Source organism: Callospermophilus lateralis, chromosome 12 (assembly GCF_048772815.1).
Source record: "Callospermophilus lateralis isolate mCalLat2 chromosome 12, mCalLat2.hap1, whole genome shotgun sequence".
In the NCBI taxonomy this organism is placed as follows: Eukaryota; Metazoa; Chordata; class Mammalia; order Rodentia; family Sciuridae; genus Callospermophilus; species Callospermophilus lateralis.
In genome coordinates this window covers 53,427,331-53,444,332 of record NC_135316.1, presented here as the reverse complement: position 1 = coordinate 53,444,332, position 17,002 = coordinate 53,427,331, and the positions used below count along the sequence as shown (strand labels likewise).

At 32.3% G+C, this 17,002-nt stretch overlaps 1 protein-coding gene across 3 annotated transcripts in view; it reads right to left on the bottom strand.

The window, feature by feature from the left end:
- Pcdh9 (protocadherin 9) overlaps nucleotides 1–17,002 on the bottom strand; it is an 841,483-nt gene that overhangs the window by 517,472 nt on the left and 307,009 nt on the right. The window contains exon 2 of one of the 3 annotated variants that reach the window (XM_076872549.1): nucleotides 8,103–8,204. The exons of the other annotated variants lie outside the window; for them this stretch is intronic. Coding sequence (XP_076728664.1) covers nucleotides 8,103–8,204 — 102 coding nt within the window. The remainder of the gene's footprint in view (nucleotides 1–8,102; nucleotides 8,205–17,002) is intronic. 3 annotated transcript variants of the gene reach the window in all.

The window sequence follows — 17,002 nt, the reverse complement described above, 5'->3', positions numbered from 1 at the left end:
TTTTGTCCTTTTTAGAACCCAAAATCACCTTTCTCAAGGACTAGAAACCATCCTTTTGAAATGTACTCACCAGGAAAGATGGTACCACTATCTCCTAGTTATCCTGAGAAGTCAAGGGACTCACTATGATAAAAAGCCAATTAGCAAACTCAGATAGCCTAACTACGTTGACCAGCCTCCCACCTAAAGTCATCCAGTACTTTTCCACTAGCTCAATCAAGAGCTTTAAGTTCTCCTGCCCTTTGTTTCAGTGAACTTCTGGTTCCATGTCCTTCACCATTTGCAATAGTCTTAAATAAAATTTCCCTTACTTCTTTAATTCTGGTGGTTCAAGTTTCCTCTAACATACCACTATTACAATAAGTTATGGAATATCAGTATTAGCACTGAAATGCCCTGTGCTCCTTTGTAGTTAATATCTTCCCTCAAGTTCAACTCCTGGCAATTATTCTCACTTTTGTCCCTATAGCTTTGCTTTTTCTAGTATGTCAGTGATCTGAAATCCCACAGCATGTTGCCTTTTGTATCTGTGATTTGTTTGTTCACTTATCATAACACTATTGAGATTCAATATGCTTCTGCATGCATCAATGGTTTATTTTTTATTGCTGTAAAGTATTACACTATATACTACCACAATTTATCTATTTTTCCAATTCATATTTAGAATTTGACTTTGGCTTTCGTTTTATCAATACTTGTCTTATTTAAGACATTACTCATCATATTCTGTTTTCTAGATATATTCTGAATTGAGATCAGACTTGCCAAAATGGATTTTGCTTTTTCCTTCCCACAAAAAGCTGAGATTTTCCGTGGTCTCAACTAAAAGACTTCTTATATATCTAGGTCAATAAAAGAATAAATAAACCAGCCACCACTTTGAAAACAAAAATAAAACTCTTGTAAATTTTTAGGAAAAACAACGCATGTTTATAAATTGCTCAAAATTAAACAGCAATGTGAGATTTGCTAAAATTTTATCATAGCCATTTTGTTTTTGCATAAATGTTGTGTCCTAAATAGTCATCAAGTCAAAATTGAGGTAATTCATCCAGATAGTACACTTCAAAGCAGCTTAGCTTCCAAGCCAAAAATATATAAATAATTATACACCCACAGAATAGGGGTATTAGACTATGAGATAAATGTGAAAGAATATAAGCTGCTTCTTCAAAATATGCTTAAAAAAATTCCTATTTCTGTATGTGGGCTAAACTTACATATGTAGTATATATTAGATGTGTGAACTTCATTATTTTAGAATTCATTATAAACTTTGCATGCATTATGCTTTGTTTTTCTGTGTTTTTTGCTGTTGTTTCTTGTCTTCTTCTCAGACTTTATCTGGCACTGAGTAGAATTATATGGGAGACTATGAATCCTGGGCATTAGGGGACTTGGTCTTCTCGAGCTAGAAAAAAAAAATTCTTACTAAAAAGTTTCCTATGGCATTCTCATCACTTTTATTCCAATTCTATAATGTAAATATGTAAGCTGGCATTTTTAAACATTAAATAAGAAAAGATTTAAACAATTTTTTTTTTCCTGCTAGTCTCATGTTACCCTCTCATGTGGTATCATTCATGGTCTAGACCAATATTCTCCCAAGAATGGGTTATATGGTATAGGTGTTCTTCGAATATGATTTTCTAGTTACACGATTTTACAAGTGAGTGAGTTAATCAAATGAAGATAGATCAATTTACTATGTGTGTGTTAAATGCGTGTATATGGAAATTCATTTGTGAAACACCAGGAGGAAGTATTGATAGGAACCTTTCTAACCTTATTCAGTCTAGACAAATGATTCTATAAACACAGGTGAGCAAATGCTGGTCTGGGGACTGGGAGCTGACTCGCAAGAGAGGGAACTGATGAAGTAGAACAGTACTGTATCACACTGAAAGTCAGAAGGCTGGTGTCAATCCTGGACTGGCTGCCATCTTTGTCAGGAGTCCTAGATTGGTGACTCAGAGCACAGCCTGTGTGCATTTGAATTCTTTACAGAACCTTATTTCCTAAGATGACTTTGTGCTAGGTACCTCTCTATGTCCTCATCTATTGAATCCTAAACAAGGAGTTGGAGATTTTACCTCAAGGAGTTGTCGGTTCAGTTGATATAATAAAAGTGCTTTTGAAAAGTACCTGATAAATGATAAGTTGTAAATATGAGTCACCTTTTTCTTTTTAAACCAGTGTTTTTTTTTTTTTCCTTCCCTCCCTCCCTCCCTTTCTTTCTTTCTTTCACATATTTATTTGGGGCAGGGGATTGAAACCAGGGCCTTGCACATGGTGGCTAAGCACTATGCCACTGATCTATACCCACAGCCATTATCATTGGTTTTCAAACTTTGAATCTTGACCCACAATGACCAACCCACACTGTGACACAGTATAAAAACATATATAGGAAAGTAAATACTCCAAACCTATAGGTTAAGTGAAATAATTCTTAGTTATGCTATACATCATAGGGTATAATATTTTCTGTTCTCATTCTCTTCTATTTTTTTTCACTTATTCTCTTTGTCTCCTTACTCTCTTCCATTCTACCCAACTTATTCTATCCTACACAACTTACTATATTCTGCTGTCTTCCGTTCCAATAATAATAATAAAAAACCTGTCTTGATCCTCAGAATGCAAGACACTAATTTTCCTCTATGACCTGCTAAGCATCATTAAAACTCTACCTACAATCCTTTTATCTATACTCATTAAAAAACTTATTGGATTTGAAATGTTTTCAAAAATTCAGATTTAGAGTCTATCCCTGAACTGCTGAATAGGGATTTGCTGGTGTTTTTAGCCCCAGAATCTTTCTCTATTTCTCTCTCATATATACGATTCTGCAGACAATGAATGATCTTTTAGATTTCTTCTAATTCTACAGTTAAAAAAATAACACTTAAAGAAGGCCCCTGCTTAATTTTTTACTTTTTAAGATTTATTCTGTATTCAATAAATACAACACATACTTATATTCTGACACAAATTCGCCATCTAAACAGATCTAGAGAAAATAAAAGTTCAAGAAATTATTCCTCGATAATTAGGATAATTCCACATAGCTTCCTGCATTTGTAAATAAGTGTTAACACTCTTAAAGTTATTAAAAGTAACAACTAAAAGCAAGTCAAAGTTGATTTATGTAGTTTATGTTGTCATTTTCATTGGCATAGATGAGTTATTTGAAACATTTAAAATTGGTCTAACATTCTTCTGCTTGAATCTTCTTGTTCTATAGAACAGATAAGAGCAGTTATAATTCTACCTCCATTCTAACCAGAGTTTGATGACACAACAAATGGTATGTCAGGCCTTCTGAAATAGTCATTACTTGAATGTAGAGTATAACAATATTTATGTTTTATAAATATTCAAATGTTATTGCAAACATAAAAATCTATTTCATTGTTAGGATTTCTATAGTGTGGATCACAATTTAGAACATGTTTACAAATCTTATACATTTGATCAGTTATTAGGTACATTATTAGTTATCACATTAAAACACAATTTTAAATGAATGTTTTGGAATTAAAATGAGGATTTTATAGTGTGAAATACTTATGTAAAAAAATATTTAACTTGATTGGACAATATGTACTTCTAATAATTGGTACATGGAGTTTCCATCAGATGTCTAGACCATTTAAAGAGTTCACAATCAACAATAAATGCAAATAAACTTCCTTCATTATTACTTCAACGTAAGCACACGTTTCTAAAAATCACAAGGAAGTTGTTTTTTTTTTTTTCCCCATTTCTGTATGTTCTATGACCATGAATTCTAGAAGTATTCAAATACAAGGCTTTCTGGCAGGCTTTCTCATTAGTGTCCATGTACATGGACATAACCTTCTGACAACTCTACATAACTATGTTAACCCCACAAGTAAATGCTTGAGGGCTTTAATCAAAAGAGATGCAACCTCAATTGCTTTAAAATGAACTTGGGAGGTGGCTGTATCTTTCTCTGATTCTCACAGTCCTGTATAATGCATTGTCATTTTATGAATGAGCAAGGCTTCCATATTCACTCAACAGATTTATACCCTTTTTATTCCACCTTTTTGGGTTTTTGTTTGTTATATTTTCATATCTTCAGGATCTTTTGGTGATAGATGCCATGGTTGTCACTTGTTTGAAAGGCTCTTTCCCCTCTTTTTCTGTACTCTGTTCTCTCCACAAACAGCTGTATCACACCTGTCATTCTGAATGGTAAAGATGTCTTTGGCTGGTAAAACTGTGCCTGTGGTGCACAGAGTGGCGTTAAACAACTAATTAGCAGAAGTTGGGCCATCATAAGGTTTGGGGCTGTCCATCAAGCCCCTGACCACTGCTGACACCATCAGCAAAACTGTCAAAAGTGGTTCTTCCTGTAAATACAACCAAGTCCACTTGTTCTGTGGTGAAGAAAGAATTGGCAGAATGTATTTATTAAAAAGTAAAAGAAGAATGGCCAATCTTTACATAGTGTTAAGTAATTGAAAAAAATATTAAACTGGTAGAAAATTTATTAACTGATTCATTTGTATCTGTTGAAGAAATATAGGAAATTGAGCTTAAAACTTCTTCATAAAGCTACCTACATTATTCAAGTACATTATTGAAACTTTGAAAAAGAATACTGAGGTGCATATCTTTTAGTTTTTAGGGACTGCATGATAACAGAATTAAAGCAGGAATATGTACTTATTTAGTGAGCCAACTGTTAAACAACATGCTTTCTCTACTGGTTGTTATATATGCAATCTTTCCCAGTGAGTGACTGAGATGTAGCACATTATTCATCATTTTCTCAATTCATTGCATTTTTAGGGCAAATCTGTATGTTACCAACAATAAAAATATTTTGATATGTCATGAATTATTTCTAAAATATGCATGCAAGAATATAGGCATTTAATGTGTGAGGGTGTCTTTGGGTATATATTTTAACCCATGAGATATTTTAGGAAAGTCTTGTTTTTATGAAGAAAATGAAAATAAACTGGTTTATTTTAATTTAGTTAATTATTAGTAAAATAAATTATCAAATGTAAATACCTTTACACTCTCAAATGTTATGAACAAAAAAAATTGTAATTGCTGTGAAGTGATTCACTCATTGATTATTTTAATTTTTTAATCACCTACAACACCTTGTCTAAAGACTAACATTTATTTATCAAAAACTATGTATACCAGACTATTATAGTCCATCAAGAACAAGAAAATGCAGGTATATGATATTCATAATATAGCAAAAACAGTATGTAGTGTTTTTTTTTTTTTTTTAGAAAACAAAAGATAAGACAAAAGCAAGCAAGACTAAAGAAATGAATGGTTTGGTTTTAATTTTCTTTTTGTGTTTGACGCGAAAAGATAACATTATCATTTTCATTCTACTCTGTGCCTTTGCTTGGTGACCTAGACTCCAACCAACAGGAAGGGGTTATATTTACCTTGGAAACTATTGTCTTGAAATAAGTTATGAATGTAAAATATAATACATATAGTAATATGTAACAGAAATAGCTTTATTCATTTACATTCTCTTACCACACACTCTTCTTAATCACCATGACATATTTGTATTCTATTATTTCCCTCACAATATTTGACACAAATGATATTTTTATGAAACCAATTGAAATTTAACTTGTATAAATTTATTAATCCAGAAAAACTTATGTTATAAATTTATATAAAATGTCAGAAATATGTTCCTTATCAAAATGGGTTTCTCAATTTTGCTGGGGAGATTTAAAGTAGTGGTCCATCCTAGGATATCTTAATCAACCATCTGCACCTATGAATTTCACACCCATGAAAACTGCCACCTTTCCAAGGTCTGGCAACTAGAATTCATACTCATTTTAAACCCTTCCTCCAATCTTCCTAACTCTTAAAGCTAAGATTTCCATCTGACATTGATTTTCGGATTTCATTTCTACAAGGGAAGTCTTATCTCAAAAACTCATACACTGAACACCAAACCATTTTGTAAAAATTCCTTAGCTCAAGCATCAAAAACAGTGACAGGGAACAGCTACTCATACTGAAATGCAGCCTTGTGTGAATTCCAATAACTATGAGATATTTTCATATAGATTGCGGAATATAGACAGTAAAATCTCTGTCTGTATTCTATGCTGTTTCATGGTAAAGAAACCGGATATAGCAGAAGGGAAATGAAAATAAAATTTATAGAGCAAAGATGTTTACTAAAGCAGATATGCACTTAGGTCTCAAAATAATACATACTTTTTCTTTTCTGTGGTTTTATTTTAACCATTTTGGTACTCTGGGTATCAGATGACAGAGGTATACCAGGAAGAGAAATCTTGAACATGACAGTTAGTTTGAATTTTATACTTTATTTGAATCCTGATTTAAGAAAGAACTTCAAATATGAACCATTTTCTTTGACACTTGCTTGGAAAACCACTTTTTATGCAGTTTAACAAGAGAATCATTATATCACTCCAAGATCAGAAATCCAAGATCAAATTCTATTGCTATCAATAGTTATCACTTTGACCTAGGTCATCTATTCTTTCTCCTGTCTTCAGGTTGTACCTCAGTAATATTATTATGTAATTTCTGACAATAACCCGTGAGAGTTTGTATGTTTGTTTGTAGTTAAGACAGCATCACATTAGTTATCTTTGCAATTTTTGAACTTGTGATTTTTATTATATTTCAACCCCATTAACTAATGTCTGAATTTTGATAAGTTACATAACCTCTATGTCTCAGTTTTCCCATCTGCAATATAAGAATAATAATTATACCCACCTAATAGGGTTGTTGTTAGGGTTAAATAAGCAATATTTCAATAATTATAAAATAATATTCCCTTTTCTAACATATCTCAAAGCAAGATGCATGTTGAAGAAATCATAAATAAGCATTTATCAGGATTTAATTGCTTACATTTTTCCGTGTTGGCAATAAGTTGTAGAATTATTATATTTAGTGATAAATTAGAGGAATTATAGTAATTCAAATAAAATTTTTAGAGTAGTGTCTAGGACAAAACTATCTCAATAGCTGATGTGAATATTTCTCTCTAAATGATGACTATCATACCTAAATTAAAAGTGATAGATTAAGAATGATAAGTTAATGATAAAAATCTTGCTAGTGACATCAGTCTACATATATCACCTATGTTCAGTGAGAAAATTGAATACAAATATAAGCACAAACATACATGTACATTCTATTTATCTATCTTTGGATACTCAGTATGTTATGAGAAGTAGCATATATATTTTATTAATTGTTATTAGAATAGATAACCATGTGATATAATTTCTTGTAAGTACCTCATTGTATTGTGCACCAATGTGAATATGCATAAAACTATTGAACAATACACTTAAAAATGGCATAGATGATAAATTACGTATTTTTCAACACTGTTTAAAAACAAAATAGAATGAAAGATTACAAATTTCTATATCCAGCTGTGGTTGAATAATTGGTTACTGAATTGCTCTCCTAAAATAATGGAAAAAGAAAAAAAATGGATGATTTTTCCACTTTATTGTAGATGAATCCACTTTTTTAAAAAATGTAATAGTTTTTTAAGGTGAAACAAGCATGGAAATATATCAAATTGAGGAAAAGTAGTTTAAAAAGGTAAAGATCAATTAAACTGCCAATTTAACTAGATTAGACCAGGAAACATTGTCTCCTCTGTCTACCTTGAGTAAACGGGGATGAACAAAATCACTCCTCCAAACAAAGAGATGTGCATATGCTTTAGCTCAATTAAAAAAAAAAAAAAAAAAGGAAACTTCTAAGTCCAAAAGAAAGTCATCCATTAATTTCTCCAAAACTAGGTTTAGAAAAACATCATTTTTTATTCAGTGTCAAAAATACCTATTTAGTAGTTGGACTATTAACCTAGAGAAAAAGTTTACTATTGATTTTTTTTTCTAAAAGTATTTACTTAAAACTACTGTAAGCACCAATATTAAAATGTGATCATAAAAGAGATCAGCAAAGAAAATATCTATAAAAGTTAACATAGAGCATTTACAATCATGAGGAAAATGCAAATCACTCAGTACTAAGATGGTCTCAATAGAGATACAGCATACCTCGTAATGGCTTTCTTCACTCTCCTGAATGTGGAAACCCGCAGAGCTGGGACAATTCTGAGGAGTGACAGGAATATTGTCACTTTTGCTGTGTGAGTTACACTGAAAGAGATTACCAAATAATTGTGACAAACCACTCTACGTTTAGAGTGTCTACTGATGTCTACTGAGAGACAAGACTGTTTGCTATGAGCCTAATAATGGAATGCCATCGGAGCTAACACGTGTCTACACTAGTAGATACATGCATTATTAGCAAGCTTTTACAAAAAGGTAAAAAATATCCTCCAGATAAACAAATTGTCAAACTGTTTTTACAAAACTGAATATATGGTTTTGTATTTTTAAAGCAGTATTTATCTATTTATTTATTTATTATTTTTAAAGACTTGTTTTTAGATGTTGATGGATCTATATTGTATTCATTTATTTATTTTCATTGCTGAGAAAAGACCCCAGTGCCTCACCACACATGCTGGGTAAGCACTTTAACCCTAAGCCACAACCCCAGCCCTTAAAGCAGTATTTATTTATGAAATGTATGACTTCAGTAGGTAATTACAGGGTGCTACTCTCTGTGGGAGGTAGGACCTAAGAGCTTGATTGATATTATATACATATTCACTTCTAAAATAGATATCAAAATTATTCCACTTACCGATGGTAATATGAGAGCATAATATTATTTTTCCCCACAAGGCCATGTTCATATTCTTTTTTTTTTTTTTTTGCCAACTATTCCTTATTTCCTCTTATAGCACACAAAGGCCTTTATAAATGGTATATGTGAAAAAGATAAAACTGATAAAGTTTAGTATCTTAAAATATTAGTTCATTTTTCCTGTTCTAAATATAATGTATTTTTTAAAAAACAATTTAACTTGAATAATTCACTTGAAAGTGGATGTGAATTATAAAGCCTAAGATATTAAATTATGCTTGGTCTTTCTCTGTAAAAATGTTAAAATGGGTGCTTTCCATATTCCTTGGAAGAGCTTTCCATATGAAAATAAAACATATAAACTTCTAAGTTCTTTGTTTCCTTCTTCCTTAAATCTCTGTTCACAGTGTCAAGGCTGTATATATATTTTGGTGTGGGGGGGTTACCAGGGGTACTCAAACTTTTAGCCACATCCCCAGCCCTTCTTATTATTTATTTATTTTTTTTTTTTTGAGAGAGGGGCTTGAAAAATTGCTTAGGGCCTCCCTAAATTGCTGAGGCTGGCTTAGAACTTGGGATCTTCCTGCCAAAGCCTCCTGAGCTACTGAGATTATAGGTATGCACCACCTTGCCCAGCAAGGCGATACATATTTAAAAGTATTGCTTCTTGGTCATTTGTATGGCATAACTTTGTAATATCTAAGTTTTCTACTTTAATAAAAAGATATTGTGGTTCCTCCAGAAGAGGTGCATCATTGACATATATCGTTTCTTCTTCCATAAGATACAATACTTGCATGCACATGTTTTTATATTAGGGGGAAACAAACTATTTTTTTTTCATGTTTTCTCTTAATTAATAGAATGTTACTTTGCCCATCTCAATGAAAAATCCTTTAGGAATTTACTGTTAGAAATATTTTTAGAGGTTGGAGGGGAATGGAAGGGGCATGGAATTAGAAATGATGGTGGAATGTGATGGTCATTATTATCCAAAGTACATGTTTGAAGACGTGAATTGGTGTGAATATACTTTGTACACAACCAGAGATATGAAAAAATTGTGCTCTATATATGTAATAAGAATTGTAATGTATTCTGCTGTCTATGTAAATTAAAAAAAATATTTTTAAACGCAAATTACTTTTAGAATTCAGTTTATTTAATTCACTGTATTTTCACTTCAGGACCATTATAGTAAATATTTAAATATACTTTTAAACACTGGATATCAACTGTTTTATTTATTTTTGTTTAAGAGAAAGAGCTATGCACATCTAGAAATGCACAACTCAACTCTTAAACTCCAAACAGCCATATTATAAACCTTTTATCATGAAAAATACTTTTTATGACTGTCTCCTTACAAACAACTTGATTTCAATCCTGTTCAAACTGGCCTCCTCTAGTAACTCTATGCAGGTAATTCAGTGAATGCAAGGAGATTTTTGCTTGCAAACTGGATAACATTTTTGCATAGTTTGTAAAATTGTTTTTGATCTCTTCCATGCTCCTAAATTTGTCTGGACAACTTCATTGTTACCTATGAGGACCTTTCTTGGCTCTCTTCTCCATAGCAGAAAGGTGGGGGTATGCCTTTAAAACAGTTATTTTTATCTTTAATGATTCTGGATATTTTAATTTCTCAAATTCTGTCCTGGCTTCTCCTCATAGGTATTCATGCTGATTGATTTTTTTTTTTTTCAAACATCTCATTTATTATGCAGTTTTTCTTCTAAGAAACATTTTGGAAATTCCTGTGTCCCAGCAGTTGTTCACACAACTGTTCTAACACCTGGGGAGCATCTTAAAAATGTCAATGACTGAGCCCTGCCTCACACCTCTTAAATTAGAGCACAGGCATAAGTATTTTTTAAATACTCAGGTAATTCTAATGTGCAGCCAGAGTTAATCCCTGAGTTAAGATTAAAACTTCTCTGCTCCTCAGGACACTATTTTGAATCTTGGACTCACTCTTTTTTCAATCTGATATCTTTCTCCTCAGCATTAGTTCTTTCTTTAACTCCTCATATTTTGCTTTTTCATGGATATATCATAATGTCTTTGAACCTAAAAACAACTTTTACCTGCATAATACTTTATACCTTCACATGAAAGAAACAATATGCTTAACATAGAATTCTCTGCAGATAAGTAGGAATCTTTTAACAGATGGGGAATAGAGAGATTGAGAAATATCGATTGCCATTTAAGCAAGAATTTGTCCAGTAAAAGCACACTCCTAAGTGACAAGACTTGTGTCGTTTCTGCTCTGCTAACATCTCCCTCAATGGGTTCATCTGTTTGCACATTCACTCATTTATTCTGCTCATTTGCTCTTTGACTGATATTCAATCATTTGCTGATTACATACCATATTAGGATTTTACTAGCTCATCAAGTCATGGCATTTAATATCCATAATAATCCCACCCTAGCAGTGAGACCATACATGGAAACAGATTGCAAGGAAGAAGAAATAACTAAATGATTAGATTTGAAACATGGTTAGATCTTGAAAGATCAGCTGATCAGAAGAGAATGGTTTGCATGCATTCAAGACACAAGGACCTACATAAACAAAGGCTGGAAAATGAATTATCAAGAGCCATGAGAAGTTTCATAGAAGTTCAACCACAGAGCATGTGAAGATGGATTTAAGCATAGACAGAAGTCATTAGTGCATTAAAATTAACATAGAACCAATGAGACATTATAGAATTGGACTTCATATAAGGGGTGACTACCCAGTGAGGGTGCCATTATTTCTTTGCTTTCAACTATACCCCAAAGAAACATGAAACATGAGCAAAATGAATGTATTTGCAATAGGATTGTGACACTGAGGAAAGTTCTCTCACCCCAACAAAATTCTGCCAGACCTCTCCTGTGTCTAATTTTGGTGCATCCTCTACTTGCAGAATAGTGAATGCTAAATTATCAAAGAAAAATTTTAACCCACTGTTACTTCCTCATTTTTTTAGAATATTTGAGAGTTATGATGTAAATTGCTTCTATGAATTACAAAGCTATAAATCAGAACAAAACAATTAAAGTATCACTGAAAATAATATTTTGAGATCAAATATTATAACTAGCCAAAATATTAAGGAAAAAAATCTAAAGGAAAAAACAATTTAATCACAATGAATCCTTCCAAACAACTTTCTACCTCAGGAAGAGTTGCTATCTAAAACAGATTTATTTTAAAAATTTTAAGATTTTTTTTCACCCAAAATGTTTACTGTTTGCCAAATTAAAAATGAATGACTATATAATGAACTATGCTTAAAATGGATTTGCTAAATCAGATTTTATATTACAAGGTGCATATGGAAATCAAACTTGAGAGTTCTGCAGCTCAATAACAACAATCATATTAAATGGAAATTACTGAAACTACATTTGTTTTATACTTTAAAATCATTTGATGCTTTCCTTTACCTGTGATTGATAGCCTGTATTTTAATATATGGATAAATCTTGCTTTTCCACAACACCTATTGAACTCTTTGTGAAAATTGTTGTTCACTACCTATAGAAATACCCACTCAAACTTGCCACATAAACAGGTACTGTATCTCTTTTATTCTTGACACAAATTCCTAAGAAAGCAACTCATAGCCACAATATCAAGAGGAAAAAAGTCAACAGTAGCAAAACAACAAAAGGCTTATGAAAATCACATAATCATAAATAAGACACAGCTGTTTTCTTTGCTAAAAAAGGTGGTTCTTAACATTTTTCACCCATCTCTTGGGGAGCAGCAATATGCACTATTATTCCACAACTCCTCCTACCTCCTTAAAAACTCAAGGTTGTTTGCTAAAAATCAATGGCACTGTTATAAAATTCTTAGGATCATTATAGAAGTAGTAACTTCATATTTTGTGCTATAGGTTTCATTAAATAACAATTCTATTTGTTAAAAAAACTCCCACTGAAATGTTATTTCTTCCCATTTTAACAAATAAGGATTTCTTTCATGAAGAACTATAAAAAATTATTAAGACTTTTGATACAAAAATTCAGAAGGAAAAATTCACATTTGCAGAAAATAATCTATATTGAAGAATTTCCTACACTTAGTGTCTCCAATTTCTTTCCATCCATTTAGAGAGATTCACTTGTATCAGATGTTTCACCACCTCTATCCCACTGAAATTGCTCTACCCATGAACAACAAGGATTTACATGTTCATAATTCAAAGGTCAATTCTCAGTCTTCACCTAACTTAAAATACTGGCCACTCCCCTAATTTGGATGTATTTTTATCACTAGCTTTCTAGGATACCACCCACTAAAGGTTCCTTCTGTTTTCACATGTTCTTTCTGGAATCATTTAGCTGTTTATGTAGTTATTGAAAATTAAAGAACTAAACAAGATGAGGCCTGACCACTTCTTTAGAAGTTTTTTTTTTTTCCAATGGTGTTAGTAAGTATGACAGTCATGTACACACAGAACAGTTCCTGGCTGCAAAATTCCTTCTCAAGCACATGTGAACAATTTCTAATGCATAAGTAGACAAAGAAAGACCTCTATGCACCTGTCCTAAAAATGTTATATCAAAACACATACTTTTATAAGTGTTCCAAGAAGTTGATTAAATTTATACTCAAATTATGCATAGTAAGTTATTATTTCTGAAAAATTGTTCTAATCATTCAATTTTCTGGAACCTAATCTGTCTCACATCAGGACCTGGAGCCTGTATCCACAGCCTTCTGCCTAATATTTTCTATGTATCCTTTGCTTTAGGATAATTTTTCTTCTATCTTTCATCATGATTAGAAAATAAAGTGAAAGTGCTCATTGGACTTCATTGAACACATATGTATTCAGCTTGGGCAACAGATGCTTTGATTTAAAATGAAAACACAGTATGATAAATGTTAAAACCAAATGTTATACAAATACCTTATCAAATCATAGTAATACAGATGGCTGAAATACTTGTCAATTTTGAGGTAGAGATTGCTTATATGAAGTAAGAAAAAGGCAGACCATGAGCAGATAGGAAGGGAAGCCAGCTTTACATGTAGTATACACAGAGCCCATTTATTTTTAAAAATTGTTTGTTTTGTCTCTCATCTTTATTTTTTTAATTTAAGACAACTATCATGAAATGTTAGCATGTTTTGATTTTCAGATTTGTGAACATAGGTGTTTTCCTTACTTTTTTTACTCTTTCTGACCTTTTCAAACACTTGACAATGAATAAACACATACAAAAAGAATTACTGTGGTTTTGTTAAAAATCTGAGCCATCCCTCTCACAAGATTATTGACAATGGTTTTGAAAGAGCTTAATAATTCTTATATCTTAACACATGAACCATCAGAAATGAACAACTATGTGTTCGGTAGGTCCCCTCCGATTTGACTCACAATCCATCCTCTCCTTTTTTGGTAGGAAATATTTTTGTAAAGCCAGGTTAAGAGCATACTGATGCTTCCTTCTGCTGTGGTACAAGAGCTTTCAGTTCTTTCTCTACCCCCCTGTAAAAGTAATTTTGCCTTCTTTCACTTCAAGAGGAGATGTGCTCCTCCTCTTGAGTTTGTTACCAGCACATAACACAAAGCCTACAGTATTAGCAGTATACTTTATAAATATATTAAGGAAAATAGAATGGAATCACCTTGTGACCCAGTTATCCCACTTCTAGTTATATACCCAAAGGACTAAAAACAGCATACTATAGTGACACAGCCACATTAATGTCTATAGCAGCTTAATTTACAATAGCTAAGCTATGGAACCAACCTAGGTGCTCTATGGTACATATGCACAATGGAAAATTAATCAGCCATAAAAAAGAATGACTTTTTGACTTTTGCCAGTAAATGGATGAATCTGGAGACTATCATGCAAAGTGGAATAAGTGAATCCCCAGAAAACCAAAGGTTCAATATTTTCTTTGCTATGTAGATGCTAACACACAAAAAGGGGTGGGGGAAACAGAAGTTCAGTAGATTAGACAAACGGGAATTAAGGGAAGAAGGGAGGGATAGGAATAGAAAAGACAGTATAATGAATCTAACATAACTTTCCTATGTTTATATATGAATACATGACCAGTGTAATTCCACATCATGTACAACCACAAGAATGGGATCCTAATTAGAATAAGTTATACTCCATGTATATATGTTAAAATATACTCAAATGTTTTAAAAAATTACAAAAGCAAAAAAAGAGGAGAAAAAAGAATAAATTTTTACAAAATTGTATGATAATTTGCATTCATCTATTTTGTTTTGACCTCTCTCTGGTTGATGATTTATTTGCACTCAGTCATTTTTCTTTTTCATTTTCTATTTTTTTTGACCCCACTAAATGAGCTACTTGAAAATTAGCATTTCTAATACATAAACTTTATATCACAAATGTTATTTTTTTTTGTATTTTTTTTTTTTTTTTTTTTTAGAAACAGGTCACAGTGATACTCTAACTTGAAAGTTTTCACAGTAGGTACATTAAACAAAGCAGAAGTTCAGTCATCATGCTTTGCCCCTCCACCTGGCCCCTTAGCAGTTCATGGTTAGAAGTAATTTCACCAGAGTAATATGCTAAAATGTAAGTGAAAAATATTGATTTTATCCACTGTCTATATAAACAAATTAGGTCCTGTTCACTTTTGGGAACTACCACATTCCCCCAAGAGCCGACTTTGCAAAATTGAAACTCTTTTTTCATCGGGGGCAGTAGCCCCATTTCTACATTTATGCAAGGTGACGAATCTGCTTCCATACCATCAGGAACCTACCCTCACCCTTCTCATTTTCTGTATGTAAATTCTCTTGTTCTTTTTCAGGCTCCCCATTTCAGGTCTCCTTTCAATCTAGGCTCACCTTCTTTATTCCTTATTGGTGCCTCAGAGGTAGCCCCTTTTCTCTCCTCTCCCTCAAAAATGCTTCCTTTCCTTCCTGTTCCAAAAAGCTATTTCCATTTTTAATCCAGATTTGCAGAGAGATTAGCCAGATGGAGGCAGTCACAACTGCTCAATGAACAGTGAGAAGTTGACTATTGCAAGTGGGATTTATGAGAAAACAAAAGCTGATTTTATATAGTATTTTGGCACAGGCCATTAAATAGACCAGTTGGCTCCCTCAATTATAGTCCCTATGATCAAGTGAAGTTAACAGATAAAAAGATAAATATCTTATGGTGTACTTTGTTGTTGCAATTGGGCTACTTTTAAAGCATTAATGTGATATTTACCTCAATTTACAACATTATAGTACAATAATGGAAGCCATGTGTTCCAAAACTGTTAAGATACAGGAAAATTTCATATGCAGAAAACATCTTAACCAACATAAGAAAGGATTTGGAAAAAAAAAATCTAAGAATGTAAAATTAAAGTCTGAAGAAATTCAGTCAACTGAATGCCTGATGAAACTTTTTTTTTTTTCCTGGTTTAGAAATCCCACCTTTATATGCTATTCTAAATTTAATGGTCTCTGTCATAGCTGGGCTGACATTTTTTAAGCAATTTTAACAGTTTTATAAAATGTATAGGTGCCAAGCACCATAACCAAGAAATAGCTTTCTCCCTGTGTGTTATTACTTAAATGGTATTTCAGAACAACCTTTTGTCATAAACATTTTGGTTAGTATAAAGTTTTAGCAAATCTGTGTGTTGTCTGTTCCCTGAGAATGTGAGTTTTTTTTTTTTTTTTTCTTTTTTATGAGTTTATGGGCAACGCTTTTCTTAAGGGACTATTGACAAGGGCAGAAACAGAGTTAAGTGGAGACAGGGATAGAACTGGTAGTATAGATATGTTCCAAACATAAACAATCATTCAGATTAGGAAAGGACTAGGTGAATTTTGCCTCTATTTCTGCACACAACATTTGATAAAATTGGGGAATAAGGATAAAGAGTTTTGCATTTTTATAGAATTTTTGAAAATTTGATCAAGAATAAATAAGAGCATTCTGTGTCAAAGTTACTCAGCAGGTCCCTCTAAATGTGCAATAGAGCAAATCTTTATGAACATTGGAATGTTAACTGTGCCAAAGAGAGCTCAAGGTAGAGGTGCTGGGGTGCTGGGCATGGGGATGGGAGTACAATTTTGCTCAATAAATAAATACATGGAACTGTAAATACTTCATAAGCAATTACTGCAACCTCTCTAACTCAATATAGATAAACTGGATGCATTTTTAGGTCATTATTCACCAAGGAAGAACAATGTAAGACCACCTTTATGTAGATCACAAAATCTTAGCT